Source organism: Hylobates moloch, unplaced genomic scaffold, assembly GCF_009828535.3.
Source record: "Hylobates moloch isolate HMO894 unplaced genomic scaffold, HMol_V3 SCAFFOLD_18, whole genome shotgun sequence".
NCBI lineage: Eukaryota > Metazoa > Chordata > Mammalia > Primates > Hylobatidae > Hylobates > Hylobates moloch.
Window position 1 is genome coordinate 33312404 of NW_026652293.1, and position 27088 is coordinate 33339491.

General features: G+C 56.8%; 2 protein-coding genes and 1 pseudogene across 4 annotated transcripts in view; 1 reads left to right on the forward strand and 2 right to left on the reverse strand.

Moving 5' to 3' along the window:
* The first annotated feature begins 570 nt into the window (after positions 1 to 570).
* Positions 571 to 23753, forward strand: PODN (podocan). The gene is made up of 11 exons (XM_032137119.2): positions 571 to 679; positions 8098 to 8464; positions 9832 to 9925; positions 12898 to 12962; positions 14151 to 14260; positions 15478 to 15634; positions 15973 to 16088; positions 16656 to 17313; positions 19016 to 19164; positions 20268 to 20481; positions 22752 to 23753. The coding sequence occupies exons 1-10, from the start codon at positions 591 to 593 to the stop codon at positions 20452 to 20454; spliced, it is 1992 nt and encodes a 663-aa protein (XP_031993010.1). The 5' UTR covers positions 571 to 590; the 3' UTR covers positions 20455 to 20481; positions 22752 to 23753.
* LOC116457734 (HIG1 domain family member 1A, mitochondrial-like) lies at positions 11405 to 11700 on the reverse strand (annotated as a pseudogene).
* A 1705-nt stretch (positions 23754 to 25458) lies between the features above and the next one.
* Positions 25459 to 27088, reverse strand: part of SLC1A7 (solute carrier family 1 member 7) — a 51059-nt gene continuing 49429 nt past the window's right edge. For 2 of the 3 annotated variants that reach the window (XM_032137122.1, XM_032137121.1), the window contains exon 11: positions 25459 to 26502. In XM_032137122.1, the coding sequence (XP_031993013.1) occupies positions 26284 to 26502 (219 nt within the window). In that variant the 3' untranslated portion in view covers positions 25459 to 26283. Of the gene's footprint in view, positions 26522 to 27088 lie in introns of all 3 variants that reach the window. The other variant, XM_032137123.2, reaches the window with a different exon arrangement.

Here is a 27088-nt window from a genome sequence, read left to right on the forward strand (position 1 = left end):
TGGGAGTGGAGGGTGGGGTGGAGCGTGGGGAACTTTTCCGGGAAGAGGCCCAGCAGGGTCTTGGCTGGCGGCCCCGTTAGCCACGGCCCAGGACCCCAGGGTGGGAGAGTGAACGGAAAGGTACTCGTGCCTGGAGCGGTTGCAACATCCTCTGTAATGAGGAAGATACAGCTCAGAGGCACTGGGTCGAAGGACCCCTCTCCCCAGCCCTCCTTTCAGGTGTCGGGGCCTAAAGGGGGTCCAGTTCCAGTGCGGAAGGCTGGGAACTAGGAAGCGTCGCGGACCAGACAGCCCGCCTTCCCGGTCTCCCGGGTGGGGGTTCGGGGGGCGTGGTGCGGCGGCCGGGGCTGAGAGGGGTCGGTGCGGCGGCTCTGCCTCCCCGGGAAGTGGGGCCCAGCCAAGCCCCGCGCGGGGAGGGGCAGGATTTCTCCTGCCCGCGCCTGGGGGGACCCTACGCCTGTGTCCGAAGGAGGCCGGCGTCCAGCAGATGCTCGCGGCGGGGTGGGGACTGCGGGAGGGGGGCGGGAGAGAGGCGGGGAGGAGAAAACCCACAACAAAACTTGCGTCGCGGAGCGCCCTGCTTGACTTGAATGGAAGGAGCCCGAGCCCGCGGAGCGCAGCTGAGACTGGGGGAGCGCGTTCGGCCGGTGGGGCGCGGCTCGGCGCCGGGGCGCAGCAGGTACAGGGCGCTGGCGGCCGGGGTGGGCCGAGGGGCCGGGGTCTGAGCCCGGGCAGCGCACTCAGACGTCCCCGCCTCTCCGGATGGCTCCAGCAGCTGCCTGGGGCGGGCCCGCCGCATCTCACCCCCTCTGTAGGACCCTGCACCCAGGGCACGGCCGGAGATCTCCTCCTCTGGAGTGCGACCCCCGCGCAGTCAGGACCCAGGCAGGGGCCTTCTCCTCTCTGAGCAGAGGCTGGTCCCCGTCCCCAGGCCCCTCCCGCTGCGCACATCTGGAAAGAATCTGAGGGCGGATGGGGGCGGGGGCTGGAGTGGGAGGACGCCGGCGAGCGACAGGGAATGTGGGGGACAGGTGGAACTGTGTAGGGGCGGGGACCCCTGTCATGAGAGCCTGGGCCCGAAGTATCCCCGCGTCTTTCCACGTCAACTCATCAGGCCCCCTAGCGAGTCCAACCTCCACCTCTTTATAGATAGAGAAACTGAGGCCCAGAGAGGGGCAGAGGTCTGGCCCCAGGGCGCGCCGGCCGCCGGGTAGGTCCTCTCCGGGGCTCGGCTTCCCCGGCCACTGTGCCGCCCCAGTTTAGTGCCAACCACTAGTTGAGCTAAAGGTCTCAGCTGGCGGCCTGGAGTCCGTCTGTCTGTCTATGCGGCTGCTTCCCAGCCGGGACAGCTGGACGGAGGAAGGGGTGGGGGTCCGCGAAGCGCGAGGAGCGAGATCCGCGCCTTCCTGCGAATGCGGCAGAAGCCCCGAGTTCCAGGTCCCCGAGCCACAGCCCGGCCTGGGGCGGGGGACGAGATCGTGGCGTTGGAATACCTGACGCGCCGTCAGGTGGAAGAGGAGGTGGTGGCGGGGCTGTGAGGCTCCTGGCAGCCTCGGGGGCTGGGGCTAGGAGTGGCAGCCGCTGCCTCTGGAGAGGAGCAGGCGCGGCAGCAAGGGGCGAGCACCCTGGCCCCGGTGCGCGGCACTGACTGACCTGGTCCAGCAGGCGCGGAGGATGCTCACCCAGCGCTTGGAGTGAATTACTGACCTGTCTGTCCTTCGATTACCGGCTGGCCAAGGAAGGGGAAGCTGTGGTCTCCCCTGCTCCAAGAGGCGCCACTGGTGTGAACCGGGAGAGCCCCTGGGTGGTCCCGTCCCCTATCCCTCCCTATGCCCTTCCACACTGGGAAGGCAGCGGCGAGGCAGGAGGGCCCATGGTGAGCAAGGAGGCCGGCTGTTCTGCAGGCGCACAGCATTCGGAGGTAGGTCACTCAGAAGAGCCCGTGGACTGCCCTGGGAAAGACCAGTGGGGACTGGTCTGGGGGTTCTGCTCCGTCATGTCCACTCTTAGGGCCCAAGACCCAGTCTACTCTAGCCTAGAGTGCAAGTTAACAAATGTCAGAGTCACACGACTGTTTTCATGTCATCTGTGGGAGCACACTTTATCCCTTCTGCCTGAGTCTAGGGTAGGGGATTACTAATGGTGGCACTTTTAGGCTTGGTGTAGTCATACATGAGAGTGCTGGCCGTGTCCTGCTTGGAACCCTTAATGAGTCCCTGTCACCAACACTAGCATGGCGGTGGAGGCCCTTGGCCACCTAGGCCTCCTGCCCTGTTGACCCTTCCTTTAACAAACATCCCTCTCCTCTAGCCCCACCCCTGCCTTTTGATCACACCCTACCTCTGCCTGGAGGGCTGTTTCTCCCCCTTCGTCCACTTGGAGAACTCCTGCTCAGTCTTCAAGGCCAACTCAAGGCTCTGGGCAGGAGTCAGAAGACCCACATTTTACTCTTGGCCTTGGCTTTAACACACTAATTTGCAAACTGGGGGAGTCAGAGCAGATCATATTGCAGATCTTTAGATCTTTTCCAACTCTGCCTTTCACAAAGTCATTCATTCAGCAAACATTTCCCCAGCACCCACTCCATGCCTGGGGAGACAGGGGAGGCTCAGCTGAGACTTGAAGGATAAAGCCGGCCAAGGTTGCTGTGGAAGCACCCAGAAACACCCTAAGCCAGCCAAGGGGGCAGGAGAGGCTTCCCTGAGCAGGGGCCTTTGAGCAGGAGCTTTCTAGGGATGGGCAGCAATGCCAGCCCTTTGTACTTGAGCTTCAAATCTGCAGAATAGGGAGACGAACACGTAGTCCCAGGAGTTCTATTAGAGTCAATAAGATGCAGCTGTTTGGGGCCCAGCACAGAGCAGGTGGTCAGTTGATTTGTACTGAATTTGAGTGGAGAAGGAAGGTAGTGCTGGGAGCTGAGGATCCGCCTCTTGATTTGGGGCTCCCTTTCCCTTCCTTCTAGTCCTACCTTAACCTCACACTTTGGGCCTTGAGGTTTGGTTCCCTGGTGGTGGTCAGGGGAGACAGTGGGTCCCACTTACTTTCTCAGTAACAGTAACCCCTGGTGTGTCACACCTACTTGATGCCAGCAGTGACAGGCTGAGCCTATTTCATTTAATTCTCACAAGTAGCTCCCGACTCCATTTCTTAGACTAGTAAACAGAGGCTCGGAGCAGTAAAGTGGCTCATCCAGGCTTACACAGCAGTCAGAATTGGAACCCATGCCCTTCTGTCTCTAAAGCTCTCCACATGAGAAACCCTCACTGCTGGCTGAGCTGCCCTGCTGTCCAGGGGTTTGAGCTGTTCCTCACCAGGTGGACTTGAAACTCCTGGAGACCAGGGAGCTCCCCTATTCTTCCCCACACACCTCCCACATGGCTGGGTACACAGAAGGGGCCTTGGGGGCTTATCGTGCTCCATTTTTAGAAGAGCAAGGCTGGATACAGTGGCTCATGCCGAGGCAGAAGGCCAGAAGTTCAAGAACAGCCTGGGCAACATAGTGAGACCCCATTTCTAAAAATAAAAAATTAGCCAGATGCTAGGTGTGGTGGCACATGCCTATAATTTCAGCTACTCAGGAGGCTGAGGTGGGAGGACCACTTGCGCCCAGGAGCCCAAGGCTGCAGTGAGCCATGACTGTGCTACTGCAGTCCAGCCTGGGTAACAGAGAGACCCTGTCTCAAAAAAAAAAAGTTGGAAAATTTAGACTCAGATGGGTCAGTGGTATGGCCAAGGTCACACGGCAAACCAGGTAGTATGGCTGGACCTTCCCAGGGCCTCGCAGCCCTGAGAGTGGCTGGCCAAGCTGGAGGGACCACTCTCCAAGCCCTGTCTGTCCTTCCTACCTCTCCCTCCATTCCTGCAGTCCAGCACCTCTCTCTCTGCCAGGGGCAGGCCCCTTAGCCCTCACCTGTCCCAATTGCACAGCCTCACGTCCACCCACAAACCTGCCTGTGTCACGCTCCTGCCCTTCAGTGATCCTCGTCTTCTAAAGACAAGGCCCACACTCCCTAACCTACCCTTCACGTCTCTCCTTTGTGGCCTGGGCTTGTGGCGACTGTGCCTTTTTGTATCACTCCCAGTCCCTGTCCCCCACCAGACAGTCTTGTGAGTGTGAACTGTCTTGCCTCTGGGCCTTTGCACACACTGACCCCCTTGCTTGTATGACCATTTCCCTTTTGCCCGGTAGTCATCCCTTAGAATGGGATTATAATACTCAGCTTATACATAATGCTGCAGACCAGCACTGTCCAATAGAAATATAATGTGAGCCACAAATGCAAGCCACATATGCAATGCAAAATTTTCTAGAGGTCTTTTTTTTTTTTTTTTTTTTTTTTTCTGAGACCGTCTCACTCTGTTACCCAGGCTAGAGTGCAGGGGTGCGATCACGGCTCACTGCAGCCTCAACCTCCTGGGCTCAGGTGATCCTCCCACCTCAGCCTCCTGAGTAGCTGAGACTACAGGTGCATGCCACCTCACTTAGCTAATTTTTTGTATTTTTTAGAGAGACGAAGTTTCACCATCTTGCCTAGGCTGGTCTCAAACTCCTGAGCTCAAGTGATGTACCTGTCTCAGCCTCCCACACTGGGGTTACAGGCATGAGCCACCTTGTCTAGCCAGAAGCCACATTTTAAAAAGTAAAATGAAACTGGTAACATTTATTTAACCTGTTCAAAATATTATCATGTAATCAATATAACAATAAATGGGATTTGATGTCATTAATATTAATAAGGTATCCTACTTTTTTTTTGTACTACGTCTTTGAAATCCATGGACACTACATTTTACACTTGTGTGTAAATGTGGACCAGCCACATTTCAAGTGCCCAGTAGCCACATGTGGCCAGTGGCTAATGGAGTGGACAGTGCAGCTGTAGGCCTCTGAAGGGCAGAAGCCACTCTGAGTCTTCTGTCTGGGTCCCCTGCTTCCTGTCAGGCTTGGCCTAGAGGAGAGCAGCGTAGCATTGTTGATATGACGTGGGCTGGGAGCTCAGATTTGCCACTTAATGGCTGTTCACTGGCTGACCCCATTGGGCCTCGGCTCCCTGAGTTGTAAAGTGGTGATGATAACATTTTCAGTACGGTGCCGAATGTTAATATAAATTCAATATTTTTATGGATACAGTTTACAGATTTTTATAGACACCAAACGGAAGGCGAGGAGGCAGAACAGCCTGCCTGGTGCGTGCACAGGATATGTGAGACCAGAGGTCCTTCCCCTGGATTCTTCCCCTTGGCCTTCTGCCCTGATTGAATTTGGGACCTGGGCCTGTGCCCACACTCCCGCTCTCAGAACCCCGGACTACAGTGGGGTCAGATGGGCAAGGGGCTGACGGCTGTTGAGCTGGCTGTGGAGTTTATGATGTGCTGTGGGAATGATGGTCTGTAGACTGATGTTGGGTCAGGGGGCAGGGGCAGCAGGGCTATGGAGGAGTGAGCGTACGGCTGGGCTGCTGTGGGTGCCACTCGCTGCTGCCAACTCATCCCTGGAGCCTGGAAGCTTCAGATGTGCGGGGCTCCCTGGTTCTCTGCTGGGCCAGTGGCTGAGACCTGAGTCTCCATAAACCACGTGGATCTGTAGGGTCAAGCAAGCCTGGCTGCCACCCCTCCTGTCTCCTCTAGGGCCTCCTACTCCTTGGGACCCCTTTTACTCTGGCCCCCGCCCCCCCAGTCTGGGTGGGCAGTGGTTATTGGTACCAGGCTCTGCTGCCCCCTCCAGATGGAGGACAGGGATCTTTTCCACCTCACCTGTGTCCCCAGTGCCCAGTATAGGCCCAGGCACAAATAGGCCCTTACTTCAGAGAACTGGATGAGCCACCAAGTGAGACAAAGTGGTATCTGGAATCCCACAGCCCACAGGGCAGCAGGAACTCAGAGGCGGCTACGATGTCTGCATCATCTTCTGGGAGGAGGTGGGCCTGGGATTGGGTCAGAAAAAGCCCAAACGAAGGACCAGGCCAAGTGGCTCATGCCTGTAATCTCAGCACTTTGGGAGGCAAAGATGTGAGGATCACTTGAGGTCAGGAGTTTGAGACCACCTGGGCAACATAGAGAGACCCCATCTTTACACAAAATTTAAAAATTTGGCTGGCATGGTGGTGCACCCCTGTAGTCCCAGTTGCTTGAGAGGCTGAGGCTTGAGGAGCTTAAGATTACAGTGAGCTATGATTGCACCACTGCACTGCAGCCTGGGTGACAGAGTGAGGCCTTGTCTAAAAAAAAAAAAAAAAAAAAAAAGCCCAGCAAGATCTACAAGATATAGACAAGGGAAGGAAAAGGAGCAGGAGCAGAGGATTCTGGAGCGAGCAGTGGTGTGGCAGGGGTGTAGACCATGCCCACGGAACAGACAATTAGTGGCAGGAAAAGCTGACGTTTATTGAGCACTTACTATGTGCAGTACATGCATTTCACCGACCCCTCTCAGTCTTCCCATAAGGACAGTGCTGTTATCATCCCCATTTAAACGATTATAGTCACGTAAGAGCCAGAGCTGAGGCCAGAGCCAAGGTTGCTGCTCTGGCCGCTAGCTCCAGACATTAACATCATTGTCAAGCTCCCCAGTTTACAAAACCCTCCTAGGCCCGGGGTCTTGCCAGACCCTTCTAGCTGCTTTATGGTCGTGGTTTCTGATCTGGTGACGGGGAGAGAGGCTCAGCCTGAGCCAGTGCTTGTGGCCACTCAGCTTGGGAGTGAATATCCCCCGTGCTGGAGGCGTCCACAGCAGGTCCTTGCCGCTGTCCCTGCTGCTCACTTAGTGCAGCATGTTACTGTGTGTCATTGCTGCAGTGGTGACAGCAGCTCCTCACCACCTGATGGCATCACCTTATCACCTCATCACCTAAAAGCCAGGTGCTTTGCGTCTTACCTTACTCCACAGAAGCTGTGTGTTTAGATGTATTATCTGCATTGTACAGACAAGGAAACTGAGGCTCAGCAAGGTCAGAGGTGGGACTCAAACTGGGATTTGTGGGACCTGAGAGTCAGTGAACCTGAGCTACCAGCATGTCTTGTCAGAGCCCGGAGATGTCTGAGTCCCCGTAAAGAGAAACCAGGAACCCACCAAGAGCCAAGCCTATACCACGGGACTGCTGGGACAATGGCATCTTCCAGCATCTTCCTCTATGGGCCTGAGATCATCCCCTGTACCCCGTCCTTGCCGGACCCAGGGGCAATGCCGGGGAGTGGTCTCTGGCAGGTGGCAGTGGTCACTGAGCACATCAGGCCCTGGGGAGGGCAGCTGAGGGGATACACATCAGTAATGGGACTTGGGAGGCCATGAAGGCAGCAGCAGCTGTAGTCGCTGATGTTTTCTCTGTGCTGGGCTCTGGGCTTGACCTATACCCAGACACAGAGGGTTGCTCACAGCTCTCTGTGGGAAGAAGACACCTTTGCTATTCAAAACCCAACCCATCTAATGCTAAGCTCTGGGTGAACACAGTCATGGGGAGCCCCGGGGCATCTCAGCGTCCCGCTGCTCCCGCTCTTCCCATGTTCATAGCACTGGAGTTGGTTCCTAGAAAAGAAAATGCTGATTGCACAAGACAGAGGAAGGGCACTCTAGGCAGAAGGAACAGCATGTGCAAAGGCCTGGAGGGAGGAGCTATTCAATAGTCCTGCAGAACTGGGGGCAGTTGAGGGGACAGTTGGAAGAGAGTCAGGACCAAGTCAGGAAGACCTGAGAATGGCGAGCTGGAGAGCGGGGACGCACCCTGCCGGCGCTGGCTCACCATGGCCTGTGGCTGCTGGAGGAGGCAGGGGGTCTTCCCACACCGCCAGTGCCAGGATAGCAAGGGCTCAGCACAGTCCAGGTTGTGTCTCAGCTTCCCCTTCTAGGAAACAGGGGTACAGACTCCTTAGGGCCAAGCCTGCGGAATAAAGGCTGCAGAAGGTTTTGCAGACCTGCCAGAGGACAGGGCTTTACCTCGTCTCCCACCTCTGGAGGGCAGCCTTTTGGGGGTTGGGCAGGTGCGGAGGGCGGCAGTCAGTCATCGGCTGGGCTCTGAGGACAGTCCAGAGTGGGTCCTGCTTTGTGCTCGGGAGGTCCCCGTCATGACTTTCGAGGGCCCCAGCTGTGTCCACTGTACCCCACAGGTTCCGTCAGCCCTGGCGCCCAGGCGCATCTGACTCGGCACCCCCTGCAGGCACCATGGCCCAGAGCCGGGCGCTGCTGCTCCTGCTGCTGCTGCCGCCACAGCTGCACCTGGGACCTGTGCTTGCCATGAGGGCCCCAGGATTTGGCCGAAGCGGCGGCCACAGCCTGAGCCCCGAAGAGAACGAATTTGCGGAGGAGGAGCCGGTGCTGGTCCTGAGCCCCGAGGAGCCCGGGCCTGGCCCAGCCACGATCAGCTGCCCCCGAGACTGTGCCTGTTCCCAAGAGGGCGTCGTGGACTGTGGCGGCATTGACCTGCGTGAGTTCCCGGGGGACCTGCCTGAACACACCAACCACCTATCTCTGCAGGTGAGGTTGGCGTTGCACCCGTGGTCATGGGGGCTGCCCCACACACCCTTGGCTCCCATCCCAGAACCCTGACACTCCCAGCAAATTGTTCACCCAGAACCTCCAATATGTGCGGCTCTCCACTCCCAACCACAGGGTGCTGGGGCAGGTCAGATTTCTGGGGCCCTGGCCGCACCAGGTGACACCCTCCTGATGTCCCAGTCACGGAGCACTGTGATAGTACAATAAAACCCACTTTGCTCACTTAGAGTCCAGGCTGGGCCCAGTAAGTCGAGCCAAGCTCTGTCTGATAATGGACACAGACCTGCCCAGGAGCTGACCCTCTGAATGCACAGCCACCATTACACGGCCAGGAAAACCAGAGCAAAGTAGACCTGACAGAATACTCTGGGGCCTCGGAGGATGGAGCGCTGTCTCCAGCCAAGGGACAGGCTAGAATTTGGAACCTTGAGAGGTGGGACACAGTGTCCAGACCGGGAGCACCCTGGAGTGCAGGTGCACCCATCCTTGCCTTGTGCGGCCCAGGCAGCCCTGGGGAGACGGAGGGGCTGCGTCACCCGTTCCCACAGGTGATCAGGCCCAGTGTGGGAGAGTGACTTGCCTACTGTCACCCACACTGGTGGGTCTGAGCTGGCGGCCGTGGGAGCCCAAGGCCAGGGCAGCCACTGAGAGAAAGGGCCACACTGAGGGCAGCTCTTACTGTCGGTTCCTTTGCTCTTTCATCCACACATCAACTCTCTCAGGCGCCTGCACTGGGCCTCTGGTCCTGTGTGGGGGCTGGGCATGGAGGCAGGGCTCGGTGTTCCCTGCCCTGTGCTTACAGTCAGTGGCAAGGCAGAAACTTAAACAGATAGAGGCACCAGATGGAAACGGAAGGACTGTATGTGGGGCCCAGAGCAGCCTCCTAATCCAGCCCCAGCCCAACCCAGGAAGGCTTCTAGAGGAGGTGGTACCTGCCCCAGCTTTCCATGCATTCCAAGGGGAGAGGGGACTGCAGGGCCAAGGAGGTGAAGGAAAAGTGGTTTCTGGCTTGGGGAGCAGCTGCGGTTGCCTGTCACAAGGTGGGAACGCTCCAGGAGCGGGCCTGGAGGAGATAGCATGTTGAGTTTGAACTGCCCGTAGATGTCCATGTGTGGGCTCCCTGAAGGCAGGATCCACACACCTGTGGTGATCACTGCTGTGACCCACAGCCCATATGCAGACCTGGCCCAGAGCTGGCACTGGGGGTCTGCTGCCATGGGGGAGAATTCCAAGGGAGGTGGCCAGCAGGTGGACCGGATTCTAGGACTGGAGCTACGGGTAGGGAACGGAGTCCAGGGCACACCCCACTAGGCTGATGCTGCTTCCTTGTGGCCCCCAACCCCCAGAACAACCAGCTGGAAAAGATCTACCCTGAGGAGCTCTCCCGGCTGCACCGGCTGGAGACGCTGAACCTGCAAAACAACCGCCTGACTTCCCGAGGTGAGGGGCCACCCAGAGCCCAGGGTCAGGGACACCAAGTGGGGCCTTGGGGGCCTGAACGATGCTGGGTGCCCAGGGGGAAAGCTTGGCCCTGCGGATCTTGGGGTGTGGATGGAAGAGAGCAGGCCCGGGCTGGGCTGGCGGTGGGGCTGCATGAGAACCAGCTCCACACGGGCAAGGGGCTTCCCTATTGTTGCCTGAATACTACACGGGTATTTCTTTTTTTTTTTGACATAGTCACTTACTTTAATAACAATACATATACCGTGTTATCACCATGGAATGGGAATTCAGGTTAGACAAGATAATTTCACAATTGTAATAATATTCTGTAGTATATAAAAGTTTGTGTATACTGTCTGGCCAAACCAGCATGTGCTCATAAGTCATTCATCAATTCCATTGCAGGCCATTTGTTTAGTTGAATGTTTATAAGCAAAATAAAATAAAATGAATAAAAAATAAAATAATATAAAATAAAATAAAAATAAAATAAATAAAAAATAAACATAAGCAGTGCACACATTTTTAAAGTGTTCACTTACTTTTGCATGAGTTAAAATACATGATTCTATTTCAAGATGACATTTAAAAATGATTCTAATATAACAGCAGCAAAAATATAATTCTGCAATTATGAAAGAACTAAACTAGAATCCTTAAGTTATTTTCATGTTTACAATTGTGATTCTTTAATAAATATTGTTACTATGCAACTCTATCGTAAGCTTTCTAAATTTGGTTTAAACACACACATAGATAATATCAGTTGTGGGAGGCTTTACAAGTTATATTCCATGCACTTTTGGACAGAGTTCTAAAAGAGCCAGCCAGTCCACAAGACAGGCAGAAAAAAGTTAAATTAACTGGGGCAAATAGGACCCTTATATAACATCCAAAACGTGAGATTCTGCAGCAGCCGGGAGTACGTCAGGGTTGGCCTGGACAACCCCAGTGCCCTCCCATTCTTGTGTCTCCAAACTTTTCTACTCCTTGGACTTGAGACTCAAAGGTCTGCCTGCCTCCTTGACATTTTCCCTAGATGTCCCTGTCTTCTTTATAACTAATTTCATCTGAATAGTTTAAGAAGGTGCACATTTCAACACCATCAAGTACATTCAGGTGACATATTTCAAGATGTCTAACTAGGCCGGGTGTGGTGGCTCATGCCTGTAATCCCAGCACTTTGGGAGGCCAAGGCAGGTGGATCACCTGAGGTCAGGAGTTCAAGACCAGCCTGGCCAACATGGCGAAACCCCGTCTCTACTAAAAATACAAAAAATTATCCTGGCGTGTTGACAGGCACCTGTAATCCGAGCTACTCAGGAGGCTGAGGCAGAAGAATCACATGAACTCGGGAGGCGGAGGTTGCAGTGAGCTGAGATCGCACCATTGCACTCCAGTCTGGGCAATAAGAGTGAAAAAAGCTGTCTAACTAAAGCAAGCTCTTCCAACAAGACCAAGACAGGATCTCTCCTTCTAAGGCTTAGGATTTGCCCAGAATTCCTGATACATGGACTAGCCCATACCAACAGTCATGCCTCCTATAACAAAAGCTTGGGCTGCCACATGCATGTGGATCAGATGAAGGGACATTTTCGTATTTCCCCTGCTCTTCAATTTGTATAATCCCTATGCAACAATGGCTGCAAAGCCTGCCATTCCAATGGGACAAATGGTGCCTCTTTAGCTTTCTGAAGAAGTTTGGATCCCTGATCTTCATCATGTGAAAAATGGGAAACCTCTGTGTCTGTTGACATAGTGATTGCTTGAAGAACCTCCCTAGAGTGAGAAAACCTCTTATACGCCAACCAGCTTCTGATCCCTCCCGTGCACCCCAGGCGGGTGTTTCTAAGACCTGGAGGATGCGCAGGAGAGAGGCTTCAGAGAAGCTGAGCTTCCAGAACCTTGTCGCAGGATCTTCGGTTCCGAGGGCCTTTAGAACCCAAGAGTTGCAGGGTCCTCACGTTTTAAAAAGACGTTTTTTTCCTGATGATGAAAATAACATCTGATTGGGATAGAAACTTTGTAAAATAAAATGGAAAGAGAAAATTTCTCATAATTTTGCCACTTGGAATTAACTACTATTGACATTTTGGTAAATTTGTTTCCATTTTTAAAAAAGCAGCTTTTTTGAAGTATCATTTATATACCGTAAGATTTACCCAATTTGAAGGTATAATTGGCTGAGTTTTAGTCAGTGGTGCAGCCGTCACCACAGTCCGGTGGTCTTTTTTCCTTTGTGTTTTAAACTTGCGGCTGAACACATGCTATGATATCACAGCCTGCTTTGTTTCTCTTAGCTGTGGGCTCAGCCGCCTCTCTCGTGTTGCTAAAGCCTCTCATTGACCATCATCTTACATAGCGGCAGCAGGGTGTTCCATGGAGAGACATGCCAGTTTATATAACTGTTCCCTCTTGTTAGATATGTGGGTGAGGTCCAGCATGTGGGGGTCTTGGAGCCCAGAAACGAGAATCAGAGGCCAGCCTGGCAGGGCTCCCGGTAGCAGCTGAGTCCTGACACATCTGCCAGATGGAGCAGGGGTGAGCCAGGTGGTGAGGAGGCCCAGAGCCGCAGCCCCACCCTGCGTGGAGCCATTCCCAGCCCAGCCCACCTGCCTGTGGACGGGGCTCGGACCTTCTGGGTCTCCCCTGGAGGGAAGCACTTCTTTCTGGCAGGAAAGGGTCAGGCTGGGTGCTCTGCTGCTGGCCTGGCCTCTCAGGGGTCATCCCCACTCAGAGCGAGGAGTCAGTCTCTCAGCAGACAACTGCCTGCTCCTCTGAGCCTGGGCTCATGTGATCAAGGAGAAAGAACAGGGCTGGGCAGGCCCCCCGACTGCTTGGGAGGAGATCTGAGCTGCCTCTGCCTCCCCAGTCCTGGCAGGCGGGTAGGGGGGGAGGGTGGGCGCTTGCTGTGCTTCCCTGTAGCGTCTCCTCCATCCAGGGCTCTGACCGATGCCTGTCCTTTGAAGGGCTCCCAGAGAAGGCGTTTGAGCATCTGACCAACCTCAATTACCTGTACTTGGCCAATAACAAGGTGAGGGGCTTGAGGCAGGGTGGGGGGTATGCTGCCCTGTCCTCCAGGCATTGTCTTCCCTGAGTTCCATGAACTTTCACCAGGGCCTTTCTGGACTGGCTGCTGGGTCCCTGTTGCTGCTCAGACATGGCCCTGGGTCGGGGTTGGGGGAGACACGGACCCCATGCCCATAACTCAGGGCATCAGAGTGCGTCAGGTCATGAAGACAGAAACCAAGGCCCACAGGAGTGTAGAGGGGGAAGAGCTTGTCCCCACTGGGGAAGGCATACCTGGAGGGCTTCCTGGAGGAGATGCTATTTGAGCAGGGGCAGGGAGGGTGATAGGATTCTAGGCAGGGGCCCCAGGGTGGGGGGCACTGCAGTAGAAGGAATGTCATGAGTGAAGGCACAAGGGTACTCATGTTCAAAATATTTGGTGTGCTCCAGAGCTCTGTCCCAGCCCCAACTCTCTGAACTCTCTGGAGGTGACCTGTGCCCTCCCAGACTCTGTCTCCCATCTGCATCGTGGCCATGTTCAGTGGCTGTCTCCAACTCTTTCTGCTCCTTAGACTTGAGACTCAAAGGTCTGCCTGCCTCCTTGACATTTCCCCTAGACGTCCACTGGAAGGAAGTTACAGCTTCCCGCCCACAGCCCCCAGACCCAGTCCTCCTCGTCATCCCAGCTCTGTAAGGGGGCATCTCCAGCCACCTACAGCCCCACTGGTCCAAGCCACAAATGGTGCCTCTGGGCCCTGAGCTTCCTCACCATCTCCAGTCCCACTGAGGTCCTCAGCTCTTACCGCACTGGCCCCATCCCTCACCTGGACGCTTGCCTCCTCACTTGTCCCCCATTCTGGGAACAGCCAGAGCAACTTTAAAGTCACACCCATTGCTTCTCGGCCTTCTGGCTAAGATCAGGTGTAAAAGCAACACCCGCCTCTGCCCCTTATCCACTCAGGATGAACCCAGGAGGACGGGCAGGGCAGGGGACAAGTCCTGAGGGCCTTGAATGCCAAGCTGAGTGCTGAGGAGAGCCAGAGAGGTTTTGTTTTTGTTTTTGCAGAGGGGGTGGGACAGGTTTCAATTTGAGAAAGATGGCCTGGTTGCAGGGAGACACAGTGAAGGGGCCCCGGTGGGCAGCAGGCAGTGGGACCCACAGCTGGCCTCTGCTCCTCCATTGCTCTTTCGGCCCCAACTCTTCCCTTCCCAGCTGACCTTGGCACCCCGCTTCCTGCCAAACGCCCTGATCAGTGTGGACTTTGCTGCCAACTATCTCACCAAGATCTATGGGCTCACCTTTGGCCAGAAGCCAAACTTGAGGTCAGAGGTCGGGGGTGGTCAGGGCTCGGGCTGGGGCAAGGGGAGGGGCTGAGGTGGAGGCTGCCATCCTGTGTGAGGCAGAGACAGGTCCCGAAGGAGGCCCTGCAATCGGGGCTGTGGTGGAGGGACACCCGGGGCCCTAACAGAGGAGGACAACTCGGGCCAGGAGGTGAGGACAGAGAGTGTTGTCTACAGGAATTGTGGTGAACCAGTGAGGATGTCCCCACTTTCCCAGCCCCTGGGGAAGGGAAGCATCTTTCAACAGGCAGAACTGCCCTTCGCTGAGCTGCATTGGGAGGAGCAACCGCCCCCCAGCATAGGTGTGCGAGAGAGCAGAGTGGTGCGGGCGGGGTGGGGGGCTGCCGGGGAGCCGCCTCCAGGACGGTTTGGGGGCTGGACAACCCCAGTGCCCTTCCGTCCCTGCGTCTGCCATCTCATTGACTCTCTCCATCTGTCTGAGGACCCCGGACCACTGTACATGGCCCCATCCCACAGACGGAGGCTCAAGAGAGGCCACACAGCAAAACTGAGCTGTGTCTGTCACAGATGACCCTTGTTCCTTGTCTTCCCTCCTTCTAGTATGTTGGCTCCACGGGGGCAGGATCTGTCTCATTGGTTGTGTCCACTGTTATGCCCTCAGTCTAGAACAGCTCTGGCATCTTGTATATATATTTATTTATACACCTTTTATATGTATATGTATATATCTATATTTAATACATTATATTACATAATATATTAACTATATATTTGCTGAATGGATGAGGGTCACCTCCTCTGAGACAGGCCCTGTGCTGGCACTAGGGCCAAAGAGGCAGGCAGAGATAGGCCCTGTGTTTAGGAAGTCCTAGGAACTCAGAGCCAGGCTGCATGGGGTTGACAGGCAGGGATGCAGGGGCCGTGAGTCAGGCAAGGACTCCAGGGCTGAAAGGGTCAGGGGTCAACTGAGACCTTGAAAGGTGTGGAGGGGCCTCTGCCAGGCGTCAGGAAATCCTATTTCTCCCACTAGCTTATGGGACCAGCTGTGGTGGGGCACGGCCCCTTCTGGTCCTTGGTTCTGTCAGCTGTGTAGGCAACATCTGAGGTGCTTCTAACTTTGTGCCCTTGAGTTTGGATGGAAGGAGAGCAGCCTGGGCAAGGGTTTGGAGGCTCACCAGGTGAGCTGGCGCAGGGCCCGGGGAGCCCAGGTGGGTGAGGACCTGTGCCTCGCCCCCCAGGTCTGTGTACCTGCACAACAACAAGCTGGCGGATGCCGGGCTGCCGGACAACATGTTCAATGGCTCCAGCAACGTCGAGGTCCTCATCCTGTCCAGCAACTTCCTGCGCCACGTGCCCAAGCACCTGCCGCCTGCCCTGTACAAGCTGCACCTCAAGGTGGGCAGGGGAGGGGTAAGGAGGGGCACAGCAGACCTCATGGCCAGGGCACTGGGGCAGGGGCCTGCAGGGGAAGAGCTCAGGCCCACATGGGCACAGGTGCTGCCCAAGTGGGGCCCTGGGGCTGAGAGCAAGGAGTCTACTGCGGAGAAGTGGGCAGAAACCCAGGCACCTGGCCAGTGGGTTGTGTGTGGTGTTGGTGGCCCCGCACCTGGGTTGCTTCAGGTCTGGGTGCCTTCCTGGTGGCTTCCCAGACTCCTCTCCACACCTCATCCCGAGGCCCTGACCTTGCCCTCGGCCCTCCCTCACACTCTCCTCCCTTCCCTTCCATCCCCCAGAACAACAAGCTGGAGAAGATCCCCCCGGGAGCCTTCAGCGAGCTGAGCAGCCTGCGCGAGCTGTACCTGCAGAACAACTACCTGACGGACGAGGGCCTGGACAACGAGACCTTCTGGTGAGTCCTTGTCTCACCAGGTCCTTGGCGTGACCACGGGGCCCGGGAAGCTCCTTCAGGGCCAACCATCCAGCCCAGCCCAGCCCAGCCCCTCATGCACGTCCCCTGCCACCTTCCCTGGAGAAGGAACTTTAAGCCTTGTGCCTCTGTTGACATTTCTGTCCCTGGGAACAAGGACTCTGTAGAAGTGAGGCCTTCCAAGATTCCAGTGAGGCAAAGAAGCGTTGGTGGAGGCTGGCTTCTTGGTACGAAATATAGACTCAGGCATTCTTGTTGAAGGCAAATACATTTTCATTTTTATAAGGGACCAGGTAGCCATAAAAGGCTATCAAAAGGTTAAACAGTGGTCTTCAAGTAAACTCCTGTGTGTCAGAAAATGCCGGATCCTTCCTACACCAGAATATCATTGAATCAACCCCAGGAGCAAGGACTGAGGGCCCACAGTCAGTGAGCAGCAGAGCTGGGAGGAGCTAGTGGCAATTCCCCAGCCACATCTCTTGGGAATCGTGGTGGAAACGAGCACAATGTGGGCTCTTGCCAACCGTCCTAATTCCCTCCCTGCCCCAGGAAGCTCTCCAGCCTGGAGTACCTGGATCTGTCCAGCAACAACCTGTCTCGGGTCCCAGCTGGGCTGCCGCGCAGCCTGGTGCTGCTGCACTTGGAGAAGAACGCCATCCGGAGCGTGGACGCGGATGTGCTGACCCCCATCCGCAGCCTGGAGTACCTGCTGCTGCACAGCAACCAGCTGCAGGCACAGGGCATCCACCCACTGGCCTTCCAGGGCCTCAAGCGGCTGCACACGGTGCACCTGTACAACAACGCGCTGGAGCGCGTGCCCAGTGGCCTGCCTCGCCGCGTGCGCACCCTCATGATCCTGCACAACCAGATCACAGGCATTGGCCGCGAAGACTTCGCCACCACCTACTTCCTGGAGGAGCTCAACCTCAGCTACAACCGCATCACCAGCCCGCAGGTGCACCGCGACGCCTTCCGCAAGCTGCGCCTGCTGCGCTCGCTGGACCTGTCGGGGAACCGGCTACACACGCTGCCACCTGGGCTGCCTCGAAATGTCCATGTGCTGAAGGTCAAGCGCAATGAGCTGGCTGCCCTGGCACGAGGGGCACTGGCGGGCATGGCTCAGCTGCGTGAGCTGTACCTCACCAGCAACCGACTGCGCAGCCGGGCCCTGGGACCCCGTGCCTGGGTGGACCTCGCCCATCTGCAGGTAAATGGAATGGAGGGGGCTGGGCCATGCCCATGGAGGGGGGTACTGGCATGGCTGCCCTGAGTCCACCTGTCTGAAGGGTGAGGAGAGGGGCTGGGTGGTGAGGGAGGTTCCTCTGGTATGGCCAGGCTGAGCTCATTCACCTTCAGGTATCTGCTAGGGATGCTGGCTAAGGCGAAGCTAGGCCTTAGGGGAGGCAGGAGGTGGGTCAGGCAGAGGGTGTGGCTGGCATGCCAGGGTGAGCCCAGCCCACCTGCAAGTACAAGAGTGAGGGGCAGAGTACAGCTGGTATGGCCAAGCTGAGCTCACCACCTGCAGATACAGGTTTGAGAAGGGCTGCGGAGGGAAGGAAGGTCATGGCTGCAGGTAGGGGCCCCCGGCTCAGGAGGACCAGGGGCCAGTTCGGATGGTATGTATGGGAGAGTCAAGCTCACCCGTTTGCAGGCACAGGAGTAGGTATGTGGAGAAGGCTGGGCTTTGGGATGGGAGGTAGAGGGGACAGCCTGAGCTGTGGGCCCACCTCACCAGTCTGCAGAGGGCTGGAGGTGGGGATCTACTCATGCTTTCTGGGGCTGGCCAGTTGATATGGCTGCTGTGACCACATGGTCAGAATTAGGCAGGGATGCCTGGGCACATAGTTCACTTTGGTAACAAAACCCCCAACTGAACCAGTGTGGGTGAAAGAGAAATCCACTCTGTACGCTGGCTCATACCTGAATCTCAGCAGTTAGAGAGGCTGAGGCAGGAGGATCACTTGAGCCCAGGAGTTTGAGGCCTGCCCGGGCAACATAGTGAGACCTCATCTCTACAAAAAAATAAATTAAAAAAATTCAGCCCGGTGCAGTGGCATGCACCTCACCCTGGGAGGCCGAGGTGGGAGGATCATTTGAGCCTAAGGAAGATAGAGCTGGCAGTGAGCTATGATCACGCTACAGCACTCAATCCTGGAGGACAGAGTGAGACCCTGTCTCAAATTAAAAAAAAAAAGAAAAAGAAAAAGGAAACTCATCAGAGAACCTGGGAGGGAGGGTGGGGTGCTGCCAGGTTAGGCGCTGGCCAGCGGCTTCAGTGGCTCCCTGTGGGAACCCACTTTCCTGACTGCCCTCCCCTGGATGCCAGGCATGTGATGATCTGAGACAGAATGGCCTGGGGTCTGGCTGTTGTGCTGGGGTCACTGTGGGTCTCACACCCTTGCTCCTGGCCTCTGCACGTGTGGCCCCTGAGGTCCATAAGTGAGCAGTCCCACTCAAGCAGCTCCCACTGCACCATCCAGGGCCAGTGGGGTGAGATTCAGTCTGGAGGATCCCTGGGCTCTGCACATTTGAGGTCTTTGGGAATGACCAAGTCTAATGGGAATGACAAGTGTGTCAGGAGGAAGGACTGTGACACCCAAACATCTTGGCTGTGGGTTTATGTGGGAAGGCACAAGAAGCTGGGTAGGACATTCATCAATTAGAATAAGGGTTTGGAGTCAGGCGCACCCGGCTACGGCCTTTTACAGGTTATGTGACTTTGGAAAGATCACTTAACCTCTCTGAGCCTCTATTTCCCAATCTGGAAAGTGGGGATAATTATAGACACCCCCTCCTCCACACAGGGTTATTGTTAGATTTAGATGGGCTGGGGGCTTGGTGGGAGTTTTGTAAGCTGTTAAGTGCTTTGCACAGGTGGGAGTCCCTGACTCCCTTGGTCGCCCCTGCAGCTGCTGGACATCGCCGGGAATCAGCTCACAGAGATCCCTGAGGGGCTCCCCGAGTCACTTGAGTACCTGTACCTGCAGAACAACAAGATTAGTGCGGTGCCCGCCAATGCCTTCGACTCCACGCCCAACCTCAAGGGGATCTTCCTCAGGTAGGAGCCCACTCGCGGCACTGTACACACCCCCGTGGGGCCCACCCCAGCTCCAATGGGACAGGTGATGCACGTGGGAACAGCTCGGCTCCACTGCTGACTGTGTAACCACGGCTCAGCTCTCAAGGGTGGGGCCAGTCCTGGCTAGGCCTGATATGGTTCCTAGGTTTGTAAAAGGGCTTTGGAAACATTAGAAACCAGTGTGCATGGGTGTTGTGAATGTTACTGTGGCAGAAAGGATGCCAGACAGCATCTTCCCGGTTTGCAGCTGAGAGAGCTGAGGCCCTGAGAGCACGGGTGACTGCTGTGTCTGCAGCCATCCAGGCTGGGCCCGGGCCTCACACTCAGGAACAGATGTTCAGGTCCTCCCTGGGTTCTGGGGCTAAGAGATGGGGATTTGGAGTGATTCAGGGGATGCAGCTCCCTGAAGATACGAGGGGCTTCCATGCAGCAGAGCCAGGGTGGTTCTTCCCAGCACTTCCCACAATCCCTGCCCCCAAATCAGAGAGAAGGAGACAGGGCAGAGATGAGGAGTGTGTGCTCCTACGAGCTCGGCTGCCCAGAAAGCCCGGGGCTGGATGACATCAGGGTGGCTTGACGTGTGCCTCAGGCATCTGCAGGGGAGCCGAAGCACAGAGAGTGAGGGGCCTGAGATCAGAGCCACAGCCTCTCCACCCCTGAGTGTGGCCCTGGCCCGGCTCAGCGCTGGCCTTGCCTGTGTGCCACTCTGCATCAGGCACTGCGGTGACCCCTGGCTACCGCAGCCCAGGAGCCTCAGGCCTTGGGGTTAATGCCAGGGATGGCATAGAGACAGCTCCCAAAGTTGTGGCTTCCAAAATAGCAGTGAGAGTGTGCGCAGAGAGAGACCCCTCACTTTGCAGAGACCGGCCCAGTGCCAGCCCCACCACAAGCTGCAGCTGCCCTGACCGGCCCGTACCTTCCATCATGTACTGCGCTCTCAGTCCCTGGGCTTTCCCGCCTGCTGCACCACTTTTCCGGAGGGCCATTCCCTCCCCTGTTACCTTCTGGAGAGGCCAGTCGGGGGAAGGGAGGGTTCCTTGGGGGTTGGGCTCCTGGCATTGACTGCCTGGATGCTCACACAGGTTTAACAAGCTGGCTGTGGGCTCCGTGGTGGACAGTGCCTTCCGGAGGCTGAAGCACCTGCAGGTCTTGGACATTGAAGGCAACTTTGAATTTGGTGACGTTTCCAAGGACCGTGGCCGCCTGGGGAAGGAAAAGGAGGAGGAGAAAGAGGAGGAGGAGGAGGAAGAGGAGGAGGAAACAAGATAGTGACAAGGTGATGCAGATGTGACCTAGGTATGTGGCCTGTATGGGGCAGCACTACTTCTGCTCCCTGCATTTTCCCCTTCCTGACCCTGGTAGAGGGTCTTTCTGTCCATTCTTCACCCTCTGGCCTCTGCTTCATCCGCCCATTTAGCAAATTTATAAGAGCGCTTGGGATGTACCAGGCCCTGGGTAAAAGGTTGAAGCCTACGGGAGGTCCACACCTTCCAGAAGATTCTCACCCAGCGTGAGGGTGCTGTCACAGGAGTGACCGGGGGGCACTGGACATGTGGGTCGGGGCTCAGGAGTGAGGTCTGGTCTGGAGAGAGGGATCCAGGCATTGTTAGCCTTGAAACAATCACTCAAGCTGCAGGGGGCTGGGGAAGCTTGCCATGGGAGAGTGAGTGAGCGGGGCAGGCGACTGAGACAGAGCAGTTAGGAAAGGAGGTAGGAAAACCCCAGACTGCCATGGGCAGAGGGCGTTTGCACATGTTTGTAACACAGGCACCCACATGTGCACATGCACACAAATGCACACGGATGCACCAACACACATACATTCATATGCACACACGTCTCAACATGTACGCACATCCACAAACCACACACAGGCAGAACACACACACCACGCACATGCACACAGACACACATACATGCTTGTACCCCATTACACATTTGCATGCCTAGACTATGTACATACTTGCACACACGTGTTACATGCGTGTGAGTACATGCACACAAAACACCCATGCGTACCCACGTATACAGGCTCTTACATGCACACCTGCATGCACACACGTACACATGATGCGCGTATGCACACGCCTGTCTAGAAGTGGGGACTTGGCTGTGTCAGTGCTGCTGAGGGGCTGAGGAAGCTAAGCACTGAGGGAGCTGAGCGATGAGGGAGCTGAGCACTGCGGAGCGCCCACTGGGTTTTTCCACCTGGAGGTTGTCTGTGACTTTGTAGCAGTAGGGGAAGCTGGGATGAGGAGAACAGCTGGAAGGGAAGTGGGTCCAGGCACTGCAGGCCAGCCTTTTGAGAAGTTTGGCTGTGAGAGATGAGAGAGGGCAGAGGTGGGAATGGGGTGTGAAGTTCAGGAAGCGCTCATTTTCTGAGCCTCACAGGAAGTAAAGGCCTCTCGAGGGGAGCCCTGTGTGAGGGGCTCTGGGAAGATGCCCTGACACACATGCATCTTACACATGCATCCTCGTAATGGAGGGGGCTGGCTTGGGTGCTGGTGGGAAGAGGCTGGCCTGGAGGGGGAGTTACCGATATAGGAAAGAGCTGGCTGTGAGGGCCCCTGTGGGAATGGTAGAAGTTGCTGGTAAACTTCAGCAGGTGGAACAAAGGGCAGGGTGGCTGCTGTCACAGGCAGGTTGGTGGCTTGGTGGCCAGATGTGAAGCCATGTCAGCCGGATGCCTCCAGTCTTCCGTTTTCTCTATGCAGCAGGGAGGTGCTCCGCAGACCAAAGGTGTGGAGAAAACGGACAGGTGGATCCACCCACAGCTGGGTTTTTCAGCCAAGAGTTCAGGACAGGAGGGCAAGGAACAAGGGAGTGCGCTGGCCGGAGGCTGGCTGCAGGCGTGGGTCCTGGGGTCAGGCTGGGTAGGGAAGGAGGGGCAGATCGGAGGGCTGGTGGGCAGGGACTCAGAGAAGGACATTGGCGAGGAGCCAGGAGCGGCTGTGTGGTCCGAGGAGAGAGGAGAGCTGGTGAGGAGTGAGCCAGGCTGGGGGTCACAGGGCCAGGGCGTAGCCGTGGGAGGGGCTGCCGGGCCACTGTTGAGTGTTGACTGAAGTAGGGCCTGGGACAAAGAGGAACCAGAAGGGGCTGTGCACAGGGTCGGGTATCAGTAAGTGTGGAGGGGCTGGCAAGAGGCTGAGCTTGGGGGTCACCTTCCCCAGCTCCCAGGGCCCGGGAGTATGAAGGTGGAGCTGGTTCTCTGAGGCATTGTCCTCACACAGAGTTGGGGTGGGCGACAGGGTGACTGGCCATTCATTGAGGACACCACAGCCCTCATGAGGGGCTGTGGAGTCCTGGGGTGGGTGAGGATCCGCCCCATCTCAGGTCAGTTGAGTGGGGCTCTGGAAGAAGCCCTGGGGAGTGGCTGGTGGGACCCAAAGGCCTTCTGGCACCCCGCTGGCTCTGGGCTCCCAGGGCCAACACTCCCTCCCTACTCACAGTAGCCTGGCCTTTCCAGAGCCCCCTCCAGCAGGGCTCCCCACAGCAGGCCCCCTCAGGCTGCCTGGGCTGGTGGGTCTGCCCGGAGCTGGCCCCTGACTCTCTGACATGTTCCACAGGACGATGGACCGCCGGACTCTTTTCTGCAGCACCTGCCTGTGTGCTGTGAGCCCCCCACTCTGCCGCGCTCACACAGACACGCCCAGCCGCACACATGGGGCATCCCACATGACACGGGCTGACACAGTCTCATATCCCCACCCCTTCCCACTGCGTGTCCCACGGCCAGACATGTGCACACACGTCACACCCTCACACACCCAGCTCAGCCACACACAGCCCGTTACACACTGCCCTCCAAACCACCACAGTCTCTGTCACACACCCACTACTGCTGCCACGCCCTCTGAATCATGCAGGGAAGGGTCTGCCCCTGCCCTGGCACACACAGGCACCCACTCCCTCCCCCTGCTGACATGTGTATGCGTGTGCGTACACACCACACACACACACACACACACATGCACAAGTCATGTGCAAACAGCCCTCCAAAGCCTATGCCACAGACAGCTCTTGCCCCAGCCAGAATCAGCCATAGCAGCTCGCCGTCTGCCCCCTCCATCTGTCCGTCTGTTCCCTGGAGAAGACACAAGGGTATCTCCATGCTGTGTGGCCAGGTGCCTGCCACCCTCTGGAACTCACAAAAGCTGGCTTTTGTTCCTTTCCCACCCTTTGGGGACAGGAGCCTTCAGGACTGCTGGCCTGGCCTGGCCCACCCTGCTCCTCCAGGTGCTGTGCAGTCGCTCTGCTAAGAGTCCCTCCCTGCCACGCCCTGGCAGGACACAGGCACTTTTCCAATGGGCAAGCCCAGCGGAGGCAGGACGGGAGAACCCCCTGGGTGCTGCTGGGGCCTCGGAGCAGGAGTGAAGCAGAAGTGATGGGGCTGGGCTGAGCCAGGGAGGAAGGGCCCAGCTGCACCTAGGAGACACCTTTGTTCTTCAGGCCTGTGAGGGAAGTTCCGGGTGCCTTTATTTTTTATTCTTTTCTAAGGAAAAAAATGATAAAAATCTCAAAGCTGATTTTTCTTGTTATAGAAAAACTAATATAAAAGCATTATCCCTGTCCCTGCAGCCTGTGGCTATGTCTGTGCTTGCTTCCTGCCAGGTGCTGGCCTGGTGCCGGGTGGAGGGGGCAGGATACAAGCCCCTCAGCGCCCTGGCCAGATCAGCAGGCATCAATGGAAAGTCCAGTTCTCGGGGTCCCCAGAGTAGCTGCACAGGCAGGCATCCCGGGAGAACAGGGCATAGCCTCAGGCGAGGGGGCCTGGAGGTGTGTGCAGATGGCCCACTCAGGAATAGTAGGTGAGGCCTGAACCAGCACACGCGGCCTGTGAGCTTGCTGTGCATTCCCAGAGGTGGAGTATCCAAGCAAAGGACCTCCTGGGCTTTGGGCCTGTTAAGGGCTCACCTGGAGGGTCATGGGTCACCTTTGCACTGAAAGGGCATCACCAGTGGGTTCTAGAGGAGAGCAGGGGACTAGAGGCAGGCCTGGGACCTGGAGCAGAGCTGACTTGGGGGCCCAGGTCTCTGAAGACCTTCCCAGGAAAGAGCTAACAGATGCACCCAGTGTGCTCCCCACCCCAGTGGGGGCAGAGCTGGGACTGGGAGAGGAAGCCACCGGGAGGTGGTACCCAGCTCTGAGCTAAGAAGAGCCTCTGATGGGCAGAGCTGCCCCACTGTGGGTTGAGATGCTCGGGAAGTGGTGACCTCCCTGCTGCTGGAGGTGTGTAAGCATCCTTACAAGTCCACTAAAGAGCAGACTCCTGCCTTGTGCTGGGACAGACTCGGTTGCTCAAGGGGTCTTAGAGATGTGACACCGAGAAGGGGCTGCTAAGCTTGTCCGAATGAAGGTGGGATGACCGATTGCATGACAGATGACCTCTCCCAGGTGAGGAGGCCTCAGAGAAGGAAGGATGCTCTTGTGGAGGCCTGCAGCCCCCAGCCTTGCAGTGGGAGGAGGTGTCCTGGAATCATGCTCTTCCCAGACTCCTCAGACTCCACCCCGGGAGGAGGATGGAAGGAGTTCAGGAGTGGGGCACTGAGAGCAGGTGCCCTCCTGATGCTGAGTGACCTGGAGGAGGCCTGTCCCCTCCCTGGGCCTTAGTGTCTTCATGGGCATCATGGTGCAAGCCCCTCCGGACCCCAGAGCTGTATCTTCTCCCCAAGGCCTATCTGGAACAGGCTGTGTTGCCAGGGTCCTTCTGTGTGCCCTGCAGGCCTCCTGGAGGCAGCCTGGGGTGGGAGAATGAGGGAGACCATCTGGAAATGTCCCTGGGCACGCCCCTGTCTAAAGCAAAGCATTCACCACAGGGAGCCAGACTGGGAAGGAAATCTGTTTCTTCTTTGGGGACTGATCTCAAGGCCCTGCCTGCAGAGCAGAGCCTAGGCCATGGCAGAGAAGTCTGTCCACACTGGACAACGCCCAGCCGCCCTGTGGTTATTGAGACAGGCTCCTGGGTAGGCTAGCTTGTACTCTGTCTTCTGCATGTGACAGCTCAGACAGGACTGTCCTTACTGCAGCCACCAGGACAGGCTCCTCTGCACTCTGGCTGCCCATGCAGGCCTGTCCACACACTGGCAGCCTAGACAGACCTGTCTACACTCCAGCCAAATGGACAAGCCTGTTAGATTCTGGCCACCTGCATAGGCCTGCCCATATCCTGGCTGCCCAGACAGGCCCGTCTGCACTCTGGCTGCCTGTATTAATTAGCTTAGTAGCTAATATCATATTCGCTGGCTAGCATAGGGTGTTGAAGCCCACAAGAAGTGAAAAACAAAATACCTTTATTTAGTTAACACTGAATTTGCAAACACAGAAAGGAATAGAAAACCTGACTCCACTTGGATGCACAGGACTTTGGGGAGTTCTGACACCAGGGCCCCATCGGCAGCTCCACCAGAGCATCCTGGCTGCACCTCCTTCCCGGAGTCCTGGCTTGCCTACCTATCCCATGGGAGGTTGGCCTGGATGTGTCAAGGGGGCCTTTCAGCTCTAGTAGACATCTGTCCCCACATCCAAGGAGCTTCGCAAGAGACACGTGGCAGTACAGGAGACTGGACGCACTGTGGCCTGGGGAAGGCAGCGGGGCTTGGCCCTGGGCTGCTCCCCTTGGGGAGAACTATGTGGCTGAGGCCACCTGTTATGGGGGTGGGGCCTGGGCCTGGACACAGCTGCAGGCTGCCCTGTCCTCCAAGAGGAGAGGCGGGGCTTGAAAGATTTGAGTTAGTGTCTTGACCTTAACGTGAGACCTTGGACAAGTGTTTTCAGCTCTCAGGGCCTCAAGTCTGTCATCCAGAAAGTGGGGCCGGATAACCCCTGCCTGCCGCCCTCACCGGGCTCACACCGGGGAAACTGTCACAGCGGGGCCTCGGGCAATGCCGGGCCCATCACTCCCTGGTTGGGGCTCCCCCATGCAGCCTTTCCTTTCTCTGAGATCCATTTTCCGTCAAGCGGGGTTAATTCCAGCCTCTCAAGGGTGAGAAGAATGAGTGATCCTGGCCCCTGCCGGCTGCTCAGGAGGGTTGGAGAGTTGAGTTCCTGCCTCAGGACCCTGCCCCTGGAGGCCTCGCCCGCCCCTGCAGCTCCGCAGGCTCAGACATTGGTCTCCAGCTCGCTGATCTGGATGGTGCAGTGGTCCAGACTCGCAGCGGGTGGCTCCTCGTCCTGCTCCACTTGAACGGGGACGTGGTGGGGGCAGGTGGGGCCCAGGGTGAGCTCGGAGGCCTCGGCTACACTCTTCACACAGCCATTCTGCTGGGCTGCCACGATCTCCTGGAGGCTCACTGGCTTGGTCTCGCAGGGCAGCAGTTTCTGGTGAAGGGAAACAGGCCTTGGTAGCAGCAAGAGGGACCAAGGTTAGACATCAAGGAGGACTGAGGGCCAGGGGGGCAGAATGAGCTCAGGGCTAGGAACCACAAGATGGAGTTTCCTGCAGACACGCTGTGTGACCTCGGCAGGTCATGGCCTCCCTGGGCTCCTCTTCCCAAGCTGTCCTGCCTCCCACTGGAGCTGCTTAGTAGAGGAGGGGACTTAATCCACAGGGTCCAGCTGGGGAATCAGTGGCTCCCCTGCCTGACCTCAGCTTCTTCCCCATGATGTGGGGACAGCCTTCTCCGTTTGCCTGTAGAAGGAGCCTGAAGCCCACACAGCCTGCACAGACCTACAAATGCTCACATGGTGGCTAAACTGGACAGACCATCCTGACATGAGGGCGGGGAATTTTATTGTATCTTGTTCCACTGTTCCTCCTGTGTCTATATCAGCGCCAGCCACAGTGGGTGCTCAATAAATAGATGTTAGAGGAATTAGTCACCCTGTTAACGGATGAGGAGACCAAGGCCCAGAGGCATGGAGGGAGGGATTGGCTAGAGGCTGCCTAGCTGGTTGGTGGAAGATC

Bases quoted from the DNA above. Each gene is read 5' to 3' on its own strand.
- PODN (XM_032137119.2), top strand. From the start codon at position 591: ATGGAAGGAGCCCGAGCCCGCGGAGCGCAGCTGAGACTGGGGGAGCGC. The intron at 9,926-12,897 runs GTGAGGGGCCAC...TGTCCTTTGAAG, and splicing joins CAACCGCCTGACTTCCCGAG to GGCTCCCAGAGAAGGCGTTT. The intron at 14,261-15,477 runs GTCAGAGGTCGG...CTCGCCCCCCAG, and splicing joins GGCCAGAAGCCAAACTTGAG to GTCTGTGTACCTGCACAACA.